Source organism: Gorilla gorilla, chromosome 17 (assembly GCF_029281585.2).
Source record: "Gorilla gorilla gorilla isolate KB3781 chromosome 17, NHGRI_mGorGor1-v2.1_pri, whole genome shotgun sequence".
In the NCBI taxonomy this organism is placed as follows: Eukaryota; Metazoa; Chordata; class Mammalia; order Primates; family Hominidae; genus Gorilla; species Gorilla gorilla.
In genome coordinates, this window is record NC_073241.2 from 99,481,384 (window position 1) to 99,500,449 (window position 19,066).

Consider the following 19,066-nt stretch of genomic DNA (forward strand, 5'->3'; position numbering starts at 1 on the left):
TAAATAAGCTGCTGTATTTTCCTGATGTAAGGTTTGGGAAACACAAATCATCCATTGTGAAAAGAATGTCTGTCCATTCTTCCTAGCCTTTTCAACCAACTATTCCTCTTTATCCCTGCTTATCCATCTCGATTCAGCATTTTTTTCTTTTTTCAGTAAGGGAAAATCTAACCACTGTTACCTAAAAATAATAATAGAAAAGATTCATGTTGCAATGACAGAGAAGGAAGAAAAACAGTATCATTCTCCTTCTTTTCATTAATTAAACCAATGCTTATATTAATGGCAGTCAAAGAAAGGATACGTTTTCAGTTTCCCAAGTAAGAACACAGCTATATGGGATTAAAATACCTGCATAACTCTGGTATTTGACCTCAACTGGCCTACTATACTTATGAAAAACTTAATATTCAGAACAGATGTTTACAAAAGGATCACTCTGGAAGGCTAACAATTTCTAAAGAGAAGATGGGAATGCACTATAATTTTTACCATCTATTTATCTCCATGGCTCTCCAACTTGCCTAGGGCACTACTGAGCAGCACTTAGTAGCAGTCCTATAACACAGGCTGATCTGGCAAGGAATAACTTGGCTGTAAAGTGGATGAAACGTCAGCAAGTACATAAAAGACCTTGTATCTGCTTAGTTTCACGCATTAGTTTCCTCTAGTAATGGAATAACACCCTCCCTAAAAATTCTTTAGTTTTGTTTCAAATTATATATAGTTACTATACTTTCTTAGCATGTTTCCATTAATCTTTGATGTTCACAAGATTACGTTGTACTCACGATGGCTTTTTCACTAGCAAAAGTCGCAGCATGGACTTTAACCGGGTAGTACACGGAAGAATCTCTTCTGTGTCAGAACTTGCTTTGCTTAGAAGGAGAATGCAGTTACCCAAAGGATCTTCTGTGTCGGCATAGCCCTAATAGATTTGTTTTTAAAGAGAAATTATTGTCTAATTGTATACATAACTTTCAACTTGAAAATAAGAATTGTATTGTCCTATCAGCAACTCATAAATGTCTTTGGATTCAGTTGAATAAAATCGTTATTTTTTAAAATAACCTCTTTGAGCCAAGGAGCCTAAATAAAACTGTATTTAAAAGAAAATACACATACATACAGGAGAACTTCAGGAAAACATGCCAACCTTCTTGACACTTGCTGATTTTTCTATTTTCTAAGATTCTAATAGTGGCACCTCCCCTCGGTGAAGCACCTCACAGATCCTCAGCCCATCCCCACCCTAAGAAGATGGAGTGCTCTAAATGCTACATGCATGGAATAGGACCCTGTGAGTCTCAAGGCACAAGGCCCAGGCTCTCTCTTCTAAAAGAGGACTGTGCTTATGATGGCATTTCTGAACTCCACCTTTTCATCCAAAAGAGACAGGAAACTGACTCCTTTAATGTCCAGAAGGATTGCTTTAAAAAAAAAAAAAAAAGCTGTTTCTAGGAGCATGTTAATTACGGTATCACTCTAATCATACATATGCATGGATAGAACTCATGAGGCAAGTTAGTTATGTAAGGTCTCCTTAAAAAGCACTGTTAGCGCTGCCTAAAAGCCTTTATATAAGGTTGAGTTCTATTTTTCACAGTCAATGCTGTGAATGCACCTCACTTTTTAACCTCCCACCCAGATATATAAAATATATACAGACAAATTAGCTATCCTGGTTTAACTTTCTGCCAGAAACAAGACAGCCACCCACTTCCTGTTCACTTATCCCCAGCGCCTTCACAGCTTCTCTTCATTTCTCTCACAACTTGACAGTTTAGCTGTTTGCATGCATTTAAATCAATCACACCCAGCCAAAGATAAATGGTATCATAAAAAGTGAATTTCACAGAATACCTGTAGTACTGGGATGACAGGACAGAGAGATTCAATAAACTTGTTCCAGGTCAATGCTGTCATCATCAATCGTCCCTGAAGCAGGTATAACAGAATGGCCTTGGCAGCAGTGTTCACCTGCTCAACAACACAGACCCGATAAACCAGTCAAATGAGATGTCCCGCTAGGTCACCTGACACACTTGGAACATTTTATAGCATGTGGAAAGATGCTATAATTAACATCTCTTTCTTTCAAATGTTCGTACTTCCACAGCATCATCTTACATTCTGTTCTGTTTTTCTTCCTTAATATTTCTAATTTTTTACCTTTAATGTACATTTGTCCCTTGAGGAAAAATTTCCCTAACTGAAATAATCTGCTTACTACCTATACTGTATAGTTCTCTACATCTTAGATGAAAAATGTAAGTAAACTGATCTGAATTTTTTGAAATCACATGTGTCCTGTATTTTTATTCCCACATTTTATGTAACATTTATTTTTATTTAAATAACACTTCAACTGAACCAATGCACCAAAGACAGGTTTCTTTTTAGTTTCTCACCATGCTATCTAAACTATATTAGAATATCACCTTGATTTAGCTGAGTATCTAAGTTACTGTAATATTTTCACTCATGTTTAATGTCATACCTCACTTTTGGGCTCTTGAATGCCAAATACAGAGATTTCATACAGAACTTTTGGATGAAGTAGAAAATGAATTCCATTGCAAAGTGAAGACACGGGTTTAGTGACATTATGGACACCTAAACATTCCTGTAAAATAATATTAAAAAGTATTTTTAAATTAGCAACACTGATTTTTCCAAAAGATCCATCTTTCTTCCGTTTATAATCCCATTTCTATTTTAGTTTTTACTTCATTGAAACTTTTTTTAAGAGAGAATGAAAAAGATTCTCCTGTCTAACAGTTTCTTAGTTTGTAGGAGATACATATTATATTACTTTCTGCCAACAAGCACAATCATGATAAATTAAGTAAACAAACGGCTGAGACAACCATAATCTCTTAAAGTTAATTCATCATGACAGACGCAAAGGACATAAACACAGTAAGAAACTTATCCCAAGGTGTTTGCATTTTACTTACAAAGGTTGGGAAAGAAAAATTCAACATGAAAAGACTTCAAGGACTTCAAGTTATGGGAGACATAACTTTATATACTATATATATTTATATTCTATATATATATAGAATATAAAGAATACATATTTTATATATAATATACCTATTATATATAATTTTTTATGCTACATATTTATATTCTATATATGTGATATAAAGTTATCATCAATACAGCTACGTACCTAAAATACAATTACTTTGAACCAACACTTAGAGTAACTATCAGGAATTTCTTTCTCAATATGTGATAGAGAATAGTATTTTGTTAGCAGCTATTTAAGGTGAGAGGGGAAAAAAAGCTACTTGAAATATTAATGGAATTTAAATACAATATAGAAGGTAAAAATACAATAAATAATGAGTTACATGAATACTACTTTTTTTCATTCTGCAAATTTCTACTTCCTATTATCAACAATTCAAAGGTCAAAAAGTTACACATATACACTCACATATGTATCTGCATACATTATTTTTCTTTCAACTGTTAACTTCATGCCACAGACAGCAACTTCGTTCGTATTACAAGCTTTTCAAAGATCTAAAGCCTCAGCCCTAAACAATAGCTGTCACCTACTTCCTTAAGATACTTATCTACCATCTAAACTGTGACTATCCCCTTCTGAAACCAAGATTTACTTCCTAAAATTGTCTTATTTTTCTCCAGCACCTTTATTTTTCTTCACATGATTATTCTAATCACCATATGAGATATTCTAATGTGTCTATGGCCCTGGCTTTCTCCTCTTGATAACAATTCATTTTTCAGCTCTCCTTCCCACCACGAGTCCTCACAAGAGTTCGCTGTCCTCAGTCAGTACTTCCTCATTTGCCAAGCCCTCTTCAATGCACATCAGCAGAACTTAGGTTCCTACCATTCCACAGGAGCTTCTCATAGAGGACACCAACAACCTCAGCGATGCCAAATCCAACGTGTTCATCTCTGTTCTCATGTGACCATGTGACTCTTCCTTCTAACCTCTGTCTCCACTTCTGGCTCCCTCTGTTCCCAACTTCTAACTGGTTAGATCCTAGACAGCCTTCTCTTCCCTAGTCTCTCAGTAGTTGATCCTATCAAGGCTTGTGGCTTTAATATCATCTCTAAGCTGATGACTGAAAATTTTATACCTAATCTGGGCTCCACACTCCAAAGGTAGTGTGGTGCAATGCTTAAGAATATGGGCTTTGGAGTGAGCCTATAGGGTTCAAAGCCCAGTTTCACCACTTTTAGTTGAATGACCTTGGACAAATTCAAAGTATCTCTGTTTTCAGAAAGAGGTAGTACCTAGCTCACAGAGCTGTTAGGAGGATTCAGTGAGATAATATACTTATAAAAGTACTTGATACATAAGAGTAAATGCTCAATAAATGTTAGCTGCTATCATTATCAATGAAATTATTAGCATTAGCATTATTATATTTAACAGTCTACTTAACATATGCACTTGATATAAAAAGGCATGTCAAACTTAGGTTCAAAACAGAATTCTACCCAATCCACAATCCCATATGTGGGACATCAATCCAACTGCTAAATCCAAAACCTTAAAATTCATCCTTGATCACTCTCTATCTCCTACTCCCATTATCAGCAAGACCAATTAGCTCCACGTCCGTAATACCTCCTAAATTCATTTCCTTCTCTTCGTCTCCACTACACCACCACATCTCATCAGGGCTACTACAATGAAACTGGTCTTCTTGCTTCCATCCTGACCCCCTACAATCCATTCCCCACAATGGGAGAGTGATCTTTTCAGAAAGATCATCAGATCACGTTAAAATCATTCATAGCATCTCACTGTACTTAGAATACAATTCATAGCTTTATAATGTTTGGCACCCTGCCTACTTTTCAGACCCAATCTGGTACCATTTTTCTATTATCTCATTATACTGCCCTTATTTTTGTTCATGAAACACGCAAAGTACATTCTCATCTGAAAAGCAGAGGCTTTTCACCTGTTGTTTCCTCTGGCTAGAAATTCTCCCTCCCTCCCTAGCCAGCCTACATAAATTTAGTCCACATTACTAGTCATTCTCTAGTCCTTTATCGTTTCATTGTCTTTACAACACTATTTTATTTAAAACACTATATATATTGAATGTATATGCAGTGTTGTAAACTATATATATACATATTCTATACATATAGTGTTATAAAGAAAACTATATATACATATATACACACACACATACACATACATACTTTTTATGTATTTAAAGAATTTTTTTTAATTATTACATACATCTCTCTCTGTCCCCTATCAGAACGTAAGCTCTCTGATAAGGCTCTTTTCTGTACTTTATATCACTACAGTCTAGCATATGGTAAAGTGTCCAGTAAATATTGCTAAATGAATGTTAGATGTAGGTAACATGGAAGTGGTGGCCATTTAATCATCCCTAAATTTAAAAGCTATTTTACCTCTTTACCATACCGTCCTCAAAGTTAAGTCTTACAATAAAAAGCTAACTTGCCTCTTCAGAAAAAGTAACCTCCACATTACTAGCACGCTCCTACATTTAGGTAGGTAAAGCTGCAGCAATGCCTTGGAGATTTACCAGAAGACACTGGAATAATATCATCTGACAGACATAGCCAATTAAAGTGAAATGCCTTTACAAATCCTTATATCCAAACCAAGATACTATATCTTTATGACACAGGGGCTAACCACAAGAAATCTCATCATTTGGAGCTTTTGACTTGGATTATTATAACTCCCTGATAGTAAATACACATGAATTTTTTAAAACCACATTGCACTATACAGATGATTACCTTTTGTGACAAAAGAAAAATCACAATATTTTGCAAGAATAGTGTCAACTAATATAAATTTCCAAATAGTTAACAAGAAAATAAAACATTAAATGAAAGTTCACATTCTTTTATTTTATCTCCTTCTACAACTAGGATAATAAGGTGAGTTTTAACAAAAAATATTCTTTCAGTTTAAATTTTGCAACAAAATGTATGACACTTGGTTATAAAAACTATAGTATATTACAATTTAGAATTTTCAAAATTACTAAAATTCAGTGCATTTTTTTTAAAAACAAATTCGAAACTGACACATACATATTTATTTCTGACATTCCTTTTTTCCTATCATTCTATGACAGGAAAAATTATCTGGATGTTAATTTTTTAGAACTCCTCTAAAAAATTAACATCCAGATTATTCCTACTTGAAATTCATCATATACCAAAATGATCATATACATCAATAACTCAATTTACACCAAATATTTTCCTATCTGCAAAAATTTTTATTTCCAATAATTATTTAAAATCTGCCTCAAGAAAGATATCAAATCGTATTCCACCATTTTAAAATTCGGGGTATAATAACTATCCCAAATACAGTGATCTTAGTTTCTTGACCTATTTATCTCAATGATACTCACCTGCCCTATAACTGAGGAACCCTTCTCTTTTCACTTGTTCTACCTCTAAAATCATAAATGTAGGTTTCTAATCTTCTTACTCAACTTGAAATATGGTCCTTCTTTGACCTCCAGTCCATAAACCCTTCTACTTTCTTCCCTGTAGTCTTTACAGCCTTTGGTTCTACAGTCGACATGTCATTTCAACTACTCAGCTCACTTGCACCACAGGCATTCCCTCCTCCCTGACAGCAATGAAATAACTCAACCCTTGATCGATCGCAATGTTCACATTCCCAGAAACCACACCAGCTAGCCAAAGATAAACATGCAAAGTAGAAGAGTCTCCCTATTAAGATTATAGACACAATTGACTAAGCTCTTTATGCAGCCCAGAAATGCTACTATTTGATATTATCAAATATCTACTCATATTAGTCATTTCACACACTCAACATCTCACTTTCAATCTCAAAGAAAATACAGACTCCTGCATAGAAGGAGGCTCCTGCAACTTCCTGTGATATCTAAGCCCACCTAACCCCAATTAGCCATCACGTTCAAGGTCCCACTGCCTTCAACTTTCAAAGGCACTAGCTTCTTTTAATTAGCTACTTGCTACCCACTATCTTCAATCTTTCCTCCTCTGATTCTTTTTATTATTTCAACATACACAAATGAAAATGTAACTTCATTACAAACCCCTTCCAAGGTGCGTCACCACTAACTGTCAAAACCCTAAAGGCAAGGCAGAAACAAATATACAACCACCATCTAGAGAATACAAGATCACAAGAAAAAGCTACCCTGCCAAAGAAGACCTGAAAATCAAAATAACAGTATCTGCTAAAATAAACAACATAAGGAAGATTCAATAGCCATAACAAGTGGGAGGATTCTAATACCATAATCTAAACAAGATTATAAAATAAATGTGTTTAAAATTCACAACAACACAAAAGAAGAAACTAGAGGACTTGTTCCTGGCCTTGAGCAGCTCTTAGGGAAGTGGCAAGTGCAACAGGCATGGAGCAGCCCACTCTTGCAACGATCCTCTAGGATCCTAACTATGGGAGACCCCATGACCTGCACAGACCTTTGAGTTGCAAGGGAGAACTGCCCAATGAGGTGCCAGAGACAGAATGCCAGTCTGCACAGAGCCCAGAGGGTCTGGCACAGTAATGGCTGCAATGGGGCATGGCCATAAGTGCCTGTTGCGGGAAGTCAGGAACCTCAAACGGAGGGACCAGCTGAAGCCATGGGAAAAGAACGTGGATTGTGAAGATTTCATGGGCATTTATTAGTTCTCCAAATTAATACTTTTATAATTTCTTATGCCTGTCTTTACTGCAATCTCTAAACATAAATTGTGAAGATTTCATGGACACTTATCACTTCCCCAATAAATACCCTTGTGATTTCCTATGCCTGTCTTTACTTTAATCTCTTAATCCTGTCATCTCGTAAGCTGAGGAGGATGTATGTCGCCACAGGACCCTGTGATAATTGTGTTAACTGCACAAATTGTAGAGCATGTGTGTTTGAACAATATGAAATCTGGGCTCCTTGAAAAAAGAACAGAATAACAGCAACGTTCAGGGAACAAGAGAGATCACCTTAAACTCTGACCGCCGGTGAGCCGGGTGGAACAGAGCCATATTTCTCTTCTTTCAAAAGCAAATGGGAGAAATATCACTGAATTCTTTTTCTCAGCAAGGAACATCCCTAAGAAAGAGAATGTGCCCTTGAGGGTGGGTCTCTAAAATGGCCCCCTTGGGTGTGGCCGTCTTCTATGGTCGAGACTGTAGGGATGAAATAAGCCCCAGTCTCCCATAGCGCTGCCAGGCTTACTAGGAAGAGGAAATTCCCATCTAATAAATTTTGGTCAGACCGGTTGCTCTCAAACCCTGTCTACTGATAAGATGTTATCAATGACAATGGTGCCCAAAACTTCATTAGCAATTTTAATTTCGCCCGCGGTCCTGTGGTCCTGTGATCTCGCCCTGCCTCCATTTGCCTTGTGATATTCTATTACCTTGTGAAGTACGTGATTTTTGTGACCCACACCCTATTCGTATACTCCCTCCCCTTTTGAAAGTCCCTAATAAAAACTTGCTGGTTTTGCAGCTTGTGGGACATCACGGAACCCACCGACATGTGATGTCTCCCCCGGACACCCAGCTTTAAAATTTCCTTCTTTGGTACTCTGTCCCTTTATTTCCCAACCCAGCCGACACTTAGGGAAAACAGAAAAGAAACTACGTGACTATTGGGGCAGGTTCCCTGATAGGTGCCCATCACCCAAAGCTTGATATACTCCTCTAGGTGGCTTTAGCCTTAGTTCACTGCCAGAAGTAGAAAGAGCAGGGCTATCTTTCCCACAAGACTGGGCCAACCTGATCTGAATGCCACCCTGTCTGCCAGCCTCTCAAAGGGTCCTGTCTGTCTCACTAGCTTGCAACACAGCCTCAGCTGCCCTGCCGAAATGCTCCCCAACAGCCACCCCATAGGTCTTTTGCCAACAGCCTCTGCCTTCCTGTCAGAGCGCTTTTGCAAGCACACACCCACCCACAGCCAATCCCTACTGGTGTGCACTTGCCTGCAGCCTCCCCTGCCAGTGCGCACTTGCCCATGGTTACCCCCACCACAAGTGCACTCTCCCAAAGCACCGCCCCACACCCCACCAGAGCACTTTTTCGGGCAGTCACCATCGGAAAGTTGTTGCCAGCAGTCTGGGAACATCTCGGCTCCTCCAGTGCAGCAGATGCTTGACCTCAAGGGACCAGAAATCAAAGCCACTGGCCTGTTCAGTGCACCCCCAGGGTTAGAGCACACAGCCCAGGAGTGCTGAGCTGAGCTCTGGCCCTGAAAGCACACAGAAACCAAGCCAATTGACTAATCCCAACTTATACCACAGTAAAATCCTCAATGGCATCAAATAATATAAAAGCAAAAGGCCCCATCCAAAGTACAGCAACTTCAAAGATTAAAGGAACATCTGCCCACACAGGTAAGAAAAAAACAGTGTAAGGATTCTGGCAATTCTAAAGGCCAGAATGTCTTCTTACTTTCAAATAACCACACTAGCTCCCCAGCAATCGTTCTTAACCAAACTGAAATGGCTAAAATGACAGAATTCAGAAGCTGGAAGGCAAGGAAGCTCAACAAGATATAGAAGAAGGCTGAAGCCTCACCCATGGAAACCAGTAAAATGGTGGTTTGATCCATGATCGGATCTGACACAAACATTTTAAGTAAGAACAAAACTGAACTTCTGGAAACAAAAATTTCATGATAGGAATTTCATAATGCAATTGGAAGCATTAATAACATAACCGAGGAAAAAAATCTCAGAGCTCAAAGACTACTCCTTTGAATCATCACAGGCAAACACAAATAAAGAAAAAAGAATTAAAAAAAAAAAACTTCAAGAAATATGGGATTATGTAAACAAAACGAACCTAACACCCATCAGCATTCCAGAAAAAGAAGGAGAGAGAGCAAGCAACTTGGAAGGCATATTTGTGGATATTTTCCACGAAAATTTCTCCAACCTCACTAGGCAGGTCAATAAGCAAATTCAGGAAACTCAGAGAACCCCAGTGAGATACTATTCAAGATGACCACCCCCAAGACACATAGTCATCAGATTCTCCAAGGTCAACAGGAAAGAAAAAATCTTAAAAGGAAGCTAGAAAGAAAGAGCAGGTCACATATAAAAAGAACTCCATCAGGCTAACAGCAGACCTTTCAGCAGAAACCTTACAAGCCAGAAAAGATTGGGGACCTATAATCAGCATGCTTAAAGAAATTCAAACCAAGTATTTCATATCCAGCCAAGCTAAGCTTCATAAGCAAAGGAAAAACAAAATTATTTTCAGAGAAGCAAACGCTAAGGGAATTCATTACCATGAGACCTGACTTACAAGGGGTCCTCAATGGAGTGCTAAAAAAGGAAGCAAAAGACCATTACCTGCCTCCACAAAAACACACTAAAATACATCTCCCACTGACACTATGATGCAACTATACAATCAAGTCTACATAACAACCAGCTAACAACATGGCGACGGAATCAAATCCTCACATATCAATACTGACCTTGAACATAAACGGGCTAAACACCCCGCTTAAAAAGCACAGAGTGGCAAGCTGGATAAAGAACCAAGACCCAACTACATGCTGTCAAGAGACCCAACTCACATGCAATGACACCCACATGCTCAAAGTAATAGAATGGAGATAAAGATCTATCAAGCAAACAGAAAACAAAAAAAGAGCAGGAGTTGCTCTTCTTATTTCAGACAAAACAGACTTTAAACCAACAATGATCAAAAGGATAAAGAAAGGCATTACATAATGATAAAGGGTTCAATTCAAGAAGAAGATTTAACTATCCTAAATATATATGCACCCAGCATTGGAGCACCCAGTCATAAAACAAGTTCTTAGAGACCTACAGAGTTTTAGACAACCACAAAATAATAGTGGGAGACTTCAACACCCCACTGACAGTGTTAGACAAATCACTGAGGCAGAAAACTAACAAAAATAGTTGGGACCTAAACTCGACACCTGACCAAATGGACCTAGGAGACTCTACAGGGTACTCCACTCAACAAAAGCAAAACACATTCTTCTCATCTGCACACAGCACACACTCTAAGATCAACCACACACTCAGTTGTAAAGCAATTCTCAACAAATTCAAGAAAACTGAAATCATACCAACCACACTCTCAGGCCACAGTGCAATAAAAATAGAAATTATTACCAAGAAGATCTCTCAAAAATGATACAATTACAGGGAACTTAAACAACCTGCACCTGAATGACTTTTGAGTAAAGAATGAAATTAAGGCAGAAATCATAAAATTCTTTGAAACTAACAAAAACAGAAACACAACATATCAGAATCTTTAGAACACAGCTAAGGCAGTGTTAAGAGGAAACTATACAGCACTAAATGCCTATATGAAAAAGTTAGAAAGATTGCAAACTAACAACGTGACACCACACTTAGAGGAACTAGAAAAGCAAGAGCAAACCAACCTGAAAGCTAGCAGAAGAACCAAAATCAGGGCTGAATTGAATGAAACTGAGACACAAAAATTCACACAAAAGATCGACAAAACCAAATTTTGGTTCTCCAAAAGAATATACAAGATTGATATATCATTACTAGATTAATAAAGAAAAAAAGAGACAATCCAAATAAACACAATCAGAAATGACAAAAGTGACATTATCACTGACCCCACAGAAAGACCCTCAGAGACCATTAAGAAAAACTCTATGCATACCAAATAGAAAGCCTAGAAGAAATGGATAAATTTCTGGAAATATACAAACTCCCAAGATTGGACCAGAAAGAAATTAAAACCATGAACAGAACAGTAATGTGTTCCTCCAAAGTTGAATCAGTCATTAAAAAATAAAAAAAGCCTACCAACCAGAAAAAAACACTGGGCCAGACAAACTCACAGTCAAATTCTACCAAATGTAAAAAGAACTGGTACCAATCCTACTGAAATTATTCCAAAAAATGAAGGAGGAGTGACTCCTCCCTAACTCATTCTATGAGGCCAGCATCATCCTGATACCAAACCCTAGCAGAGACACAACAAAAAAAGAAAACTTCAGGCCAATATCTCTGATGGACATAAATGTAAGAATTCTCAACAAAATATTGGTATACTGAAACCAGCAGGACAGCAAAAAGCTAATCCACCACGATCAAGTATGCCTTATCCACTGGATGCAAGGTTGATTCAACATATGCAAATCAATAAACATGATTCATCACATAAACAGAACCAAAAACAAAAACCACATGACCATCTCAACAGACACAGAAAAGGCTTTTGATAAAATTCAACATTCCTTCTTGTTAAAAACCCTCATCAAACTAGGCACTGAAGCCTCAAAATAATGAGTTATCCATGACAAAGCCACAGCCAGTATCATACTGAACAAGCAAAAGCTAGAAACAGTCCCCTTGAGAACCAGAACAAGACAAAGATGCCAACTCTCACCACTTCTATTCAATATGCTATTGGAAGGCCTAGCCAGATCAATCAGGCAAGAAAAATAAAAGGCATCCAAACAGGAAGAGGAAGTTAAACTCTCTCTCTTCACAGATGATTCTATACCTGAAAAAAAAAAAAAAAAAAAAAAACAACCATATTCTCTGCCCAAAAGTTCTTAGAACTGATAAATGACTTCGGTGAAGTTCCAAGATATAAAATCAATGTACAAAAATCAGTAGCATTTCTGTACTCCAATAACATCCAAGCTCAGAGCCAAATCACAATGAGAATTGTAAAACACTGCAGAAAGATATCAGAGATGACACAAATAAATGGAAAAACATTCTCTGCTTATGAATAGGAAGAATCAATATTGTTAAAATGGCCATACTTCCCAAAGCAATTTACAGATTCAACACTATTCTTATCAAACTACCAATGTCATTCTTCACAGAATTAGAAAAAACCATTCTAAAATTCATATGGAACCAAAAAAAGAGACCGAATAGCCAAAGCAAACTTAAGCAAAAAGAACAAAGCTGGAGGCATCAGACTGCCTGACTTCAAACTATACTATGGGGCTACAGTAACCAAAACAGCATGGTACTGGTACAAAAACAGATACACAGGCCACAAGAACAGGTTAGAGAACACAAAAATATAGCCAGACACCTACAACCATCTGATCTTTGAAAAGACAACAATAACAAACAACGGGGAAATAACTCCCTACTCAGTAAACAGTGCTGGAATAACTGGTTAGGCGTATTCAAAAGATTGAAACTGGACCCCCTTCCTTTCACCATATATAAAAATCAACTCGAAATGGATTAGACTTAAATGTAAGACTTAAAACTATAAAAACCCTAGAAAAATACCTAGGAAATACCATTCTGGACACAGGCCTTGGAAAATATTTCATGATGAAGTCTCCAAAAAAAGCAATTGCAACAAAAACAGAAATAGATAAGTGGGACCTAATGAAACTAAAAAGTTTCTGCACAGTAAAAGAAACTATCAACTAAGTAAAAATATCAACTAAGTAAAAAGCCCACAGAATGGGAGAAAATATTTGCAAACTATGCATGTGACAAAGGTCTAATATCCAGAATCTATAAGGAACTTAAATCAACAAGTAAAAAACAAACAACCCCATTACAAACGGGCAAAGGACATAAACAGACACTTCTCAAAAGAAGACATACACACGGTCAACAAACACATGAAAGAATGCTCAATATCACTAATCATTAGAAAAATTCAAATCAAAACCACAATGAGATATCATCTCATACCAGTCAGAATGGCTATTATTAAAAAGTAAAAGAATAACAGGTGTTGGCAAGGTTGGAGAGAAAAGGGAACACAGTACTATAAGCCCTATACACTGCCTGTGGGAATTTAAATTAATTCAGTCACTGTGGAAAACAGTTTGGAGATGTCTCAAAGAAATTAAAACAGAACTACCATTTGACCTAGCAATCCCTTACTGGGTATAGACCCAAAAAAATATAAATCGTTCTACCAGAAAGACACATGAACCCAGATGTTCACTGCAGCATTATTGACAATAGCAAAGACATGGGATCAACCTAGATGCCCATCAACAGTGGATTGGATAAAGAAACTATGGTACATATACATCATGGAAAACTACTCAGCCATTAAAAGAATAAAATAATGTCTTTTGCAGCAACATGGATGCAACCAGAGGCCATTATCCTAAGTGAATTAACACAGAAAAACCAAATACAGCACATTCTCACTTAGAAGTGGGAACTAAACACTGCATATACACATGGATACAAAGATGGGAACAACAGACACTGGGGCCTACTTCACAAGGGAAGGTGGGAAGAGAATGTATTAGCCTATTCTCACACTGCTATAAGGACATACCCGAGACTGGGTAATACATAAGGAAAGAAGTTTAATTGACTCACAGTTCTGCATGGCTGAGGAAGTCTCAGGAAATAATCATGTCAGAAGGCACCTCTTCACAGGGCGGTAGGAGAGAGACAGAATGCCAGCAGAGACAATGCCAGATGTTTATAAAACCATCAGATCTCATGAGAACTCACTCACTGTTAGAAGAACAGGATGGGGGAAACTGCCCCCATGATTCCAATTACCTCCTCCCATTGGGTCCCTCCCACGACACGTGGGGATTACAGAATTACAATTCAAGATGAGATTTGGGTGGGGACACAAAGACAAACCATATCAGAGGGTGAGGATCAAAAAACTACCTATTGGGTACTATGCTCACTACCTGGCTGACAAAATCATTTGTACACCAAACCCCAGCAGCACACAATTTACCCATGTAACAAACCTGCACATGCACCCCCAACCCTAAAATAAAAGTTGAAAAAAAAAAAAAAAACCAGAAACTAATGAAAGATTACATGAAAAAAGAACAAGTCAGTTAAAGAAAGCAAAGAAAAGGTATAGACATGAAAAACAGTGTAAGTGATAATCAAAACTTGATAAATTTAAAAAAAACTATGATGGGAAATGACTTGGCACCCATTAGGATGGTTACTATTATTTAAAAAAAAAAAAAAAAAAAAAAACAAGGCCAGACAAGGTGGCTCATATTTGTAATCCCAGCACTTTGGGAGGCCGAGGCGGGTGGATCATGAGGTCAAGAGATCGAGACCATCCTGGCCAACATGGTGAAACCCCATCTCTATTAAAAATACAAAACTTTGCTGGGCATGGTGATGCACGCCTGTAGTCCCAGCTACTTGGGAGGCTGAGGCAGGAGAATCACTTGAACCCGGGAGGCAGAGGTTGCAGTGAGCCAAGATCGTGCCACTGCACTCCAGCCTGGTGACACAGCGAGACTCCATCTCAAAAAAAAAAATCCAGAAAAAAAGTATTGCCAAGGATGAAGAGAAACTGGAATCCTTGGCACTGCCAGTGGGGACATAAAATAGTACAGTCACTATGGAAAACAGTATGGCAATTCCTCAAAAATTAAACACAGAATTACTGTGTGATCTACCAATTCCACTTCTGGGTATATAAACAATTGCAAAAAGATGGAAACAACCCAAATGCCTATCAATGGATGAATAAACAAAATGTAGTATAGGATGAGTGTCCCTTATCTGAAATGCTTGGGACCAGAAGTGTTTCAGATTTTGAAATTATTTGGATTTCTTAATATTTGCATTATACTTTCCAGTTGAGCATCCCTAATCTGAAAATTCAAAACTGGAAATGCTCCAACGTGCATTTCCTTTAAGTGTCATTTCGGCACTCGAAAAGTGTCAGATTGTGGAGCCTTTTAGATTTTGGATTTTCAGAATTGGAGTGTTCATATATACAGACAATAGATTATTATTAAGTCTTAAAAAGGAATGAAATGTTGATACATGTTACAACATGGATGAGCCTTGAGAAGATTATATTAAGTGAAATAAGCCAGTAACAAAAAGACAAACACTGTATGATTCTACTTATATGAGTTACCTAGGGACCTCAAATTCACAGAGACAGAAAGTAGAAAGGTGGCTGTCAGGGGCTGGGAGAAGGGGAGAATGAGGAGTTATTGTTTAATGACTGTAGAGTTTCAATTTGGGAGATGGGTAATGGTGATGATGGTACAACAATACGAATGTACTTATGCCACTGAATTGTACACTTAGAACATAGTTAAAATGGTAAAATTTTTTCTTTTTTTTTTTTTTTTTTCCAGAAATGAAGTCTCACCCTGTTGCCTAGGCTTGAGTGCAGTGGCATGATCACAGCTCTCTGTACCTCGACCTCCCAGTCTCAAGCGATCCTCCTGCCTCAGCCTCCCAAGTAGTTGGGACTACAGGCACATGCCACTATGCCCAGCTATTTTTTTTTTTTTTTCTTGTACAGATAGGATTTCCCTATGTTGCCCAGGCTGGTCTCAAACTCCTGGGCTCCAGTGATCCTCCTGCTTTGGCCTTCCCAAATGCTGGGATTACAGGCATGAGCCACCACACCTGGCCTAAAATAAATTTTATGTTATATATATATATCACCATCAAAAAAAAGTAAATTAGACAAAGCTGAGGAAAGAATTAGTGTTCTGAAAGGACAACACTGAGAAATTCTACCCAAATAAAACCTAAAAAGATGTGGAAAATATGAAAGAAGGCTTAAAAGACACAAAGGGTAAACTAAGAAGGTCTAACACAGGTCTAATAAGAGTTCCACTTGGAGAAAACAGCAAGGATAAGAGAAAAGCAATATTCAAAATAAGCATGACCAAGAATTACACAGAAGTGAAGGCAGATGGAGTGTTCAAAGCGAAAAGTCCTAAGCAAGATAAATGGAAAATCATGTATGCATGGAGACATATTTTAATGAAACCGCAGGGCACCACAGAAAAGGAAAATATTTTAAAACAAACTAGAGAAAAAAATTAAAAGAAATCATAATTAACTGATATCAGACTTCTCAACAATGATAGAAGCCGAATAAGAATTAAGCAATACTGGCAAAGTGCTAATAAAAACTAGCAGTCAACCTGTATTTTATATGCAGCCAAATTACTATTCAATATAAAGTGAAATCATGACACTTTCAAACGTATGCACACAGTCACAGACTGTCACTGAAAATACTGAAAAACTTACTTCAATAAAAAGGAGACTGAACCTAAATATTTATCATTCAATAAAAGGAAGTATATTCAAACTTAATAGCAGTTAAGGTGAATGAACTAGGCAAATCTCAAATCCTGCTATATATACTAATCATGCTATATATAAAATTCTTTATATTATTTAAAGATAATATCTATATATAAAGATACAGCTTTATAAATAATATACACCAACTGGATGGGAAGAATATACACCAGCTGTGTAAGAGTGGCTAGGCTATGCCAGTGGGAGAAGAGAAAGCAAAGAAGCTTCCTCTATAACTAGTATTTTTCTTTGAATAAAAATGAATCAGAAGTAAAAATGGCAAAATGTAAACACTTATTATAACCAAACAGTACTTACAAGAGTGTTAAATACAAAAGGACACTTTCAAGAGTACACAGTAATATATATACTTTTAAATATTGTCCTATGTACAGTGTTCTTTTCAATATTGAAATATTTAATATTCTATGCTGAAATATTTTATCATTTAAGAAGACAGAAAAATAAATATTTCAAAAGAAAAGAAAAATAAAAAATAACATTAAAAAAACAGAACTAAAACCATAAAATCTGGGCCATAACAACCTAAAAGGTTTCCTGGGCATAGAAATCACTTTTGAATACCTGGAAATCAATTTTCCTTATAATTTTTCCATCATTAATACAACATAAATGTAATTCTTAATAAAACTTCGAATAAAGCAATTCAATTGCTGGACTTACTAAGTTAAGAGAATTTAATAGTACAAATTTTCCAGAATTGACTAGTAATTATCATCTACTTTTATGGGATATAGTTCTTATATCTCATACAAAAGGTCAAGTAAATTAAGTTTGAAGGTATAACAAGAGAGTCTACTATTTGTTCTCAAAAACAAAACATACGAAAAAACAAAACCTCACCTCCGTGATTTCCAGACAGCGGTGGTAAGTTTCAGCTTTCACTTGTGGCAACGGGTGAGACAACATATGGAGAAGCACCTTCTGACTTTCTCCTTGTAGTAATGGACTGGCCTGAGCAGATTTCCAGCTGGTGAAAAGGTAAAACAACCAAGACATCTGAGGCAAGTAAGTTAGTAAGCAAAAGACTGCAAAGCATACTGGAAGGGATTTCTTCCTACTCCAACTCCTCAAACTGAGATATTATTAAAAATAACCAGTATTAGCAAGTACTCACCTAAGCACTTATTTGTTTCAGGGCAGAGGAGGTTCTGTCTTAAAGAGTATTTTTAAAAACCCAAAATGTCTTTAAAATCCCCTACTCAGTTAATGATTATCACATCACAGAATTTATTCTTTCCAAAAGCAATAAAGACACTAAGTTCTAAATAGAAATTTGCTGATGTCCTCAAAATAAATTAACCAATACACAGTCTTTTCTAAAAATCCACATAAGAAAAAGGTACAAAGTAATAAAAGTTACAAAACTCTCAGTTTAAGTTATTAATTAAAACTTTAAAGATAAATAAACAATGTGTGTGAATAGTCTGGATGGATACCAAAAACAAATGTATAAAAATCCAAGGATTATTCATTTTGATTGTAGGCATGACATTTTTGAAGTTTAATCTTGAATATAACAGTTAAGTATCCTAATGCAGCTGTACATATACCCTTTAAAAATCAGACACATATAAAAGCAATTAAACTAAAAAATAATAACAAAGATATACAGTCAGTTTCACTTTCACTGTTTCTAAGTTTACACACACCCTAAGTGTCCAATAATAACGTAATCACATTAAGAAAGAAAATATTACATCTTTGAACAAATGCTGATGATTTCCTTTATTAGGGGGAAATGCTGATGATAGGAAAAGCTACGCAAGGCTTGGTCTGCCAGCTCCACTAATTCTAAGAGATTCTTCTCTCCCTACAAAAGAAGCAGAATGGAACAATAAATGTCAAGTTCATGTGCAATGATATTCTCAACAGCTAACTAAGCAGCTTCAAGAAATTAGACTATTCAGAGACCATGAGACTGTTTACATTTGTTTAAGTCCACTTTCTCATC

General features: G+C 36.7%; 1 protein-coding gene across 4 annotated transcripts in view; it reads right to left on the minus strand.

The window, feature by feature from the left end:
- RTTN (rotatin) overlaps window positions 1-19,066 on the minus strand; it is a 287,438-nt gene that overhangs the window by 146,481 nt on the left and 121,891 nt on the right. For all 4 annotated transcript variants that reach the window (XM_055368332.1, XM_019014234.4, XM_055368333.2 and 1 more), the window contains exons 13-17: window positions 18,813-18,925; window positions 17,956-18,082; window positions 2,501-2,626; window positions 1,864-1,980; window positions 792-928 (exon numbers count right to left, since the gene is read on the minus strand). In XM_055368332.1, the coding sequence (XP_055224307.1) occupies window positions 792-928; window positions 1,864-1,980; window positions 2,501-2,626; window positions 17,956-18,082; window positions 18,813-18,925 (620 nt within the window). The remainder of the gene's footprint in view (window positions 1-791; window positions 929-1,863; window positions 1,981-2,500; window positions 2,627-17,955; window positions 18,083-18,812; window positions 18,926-19,066) is intronic.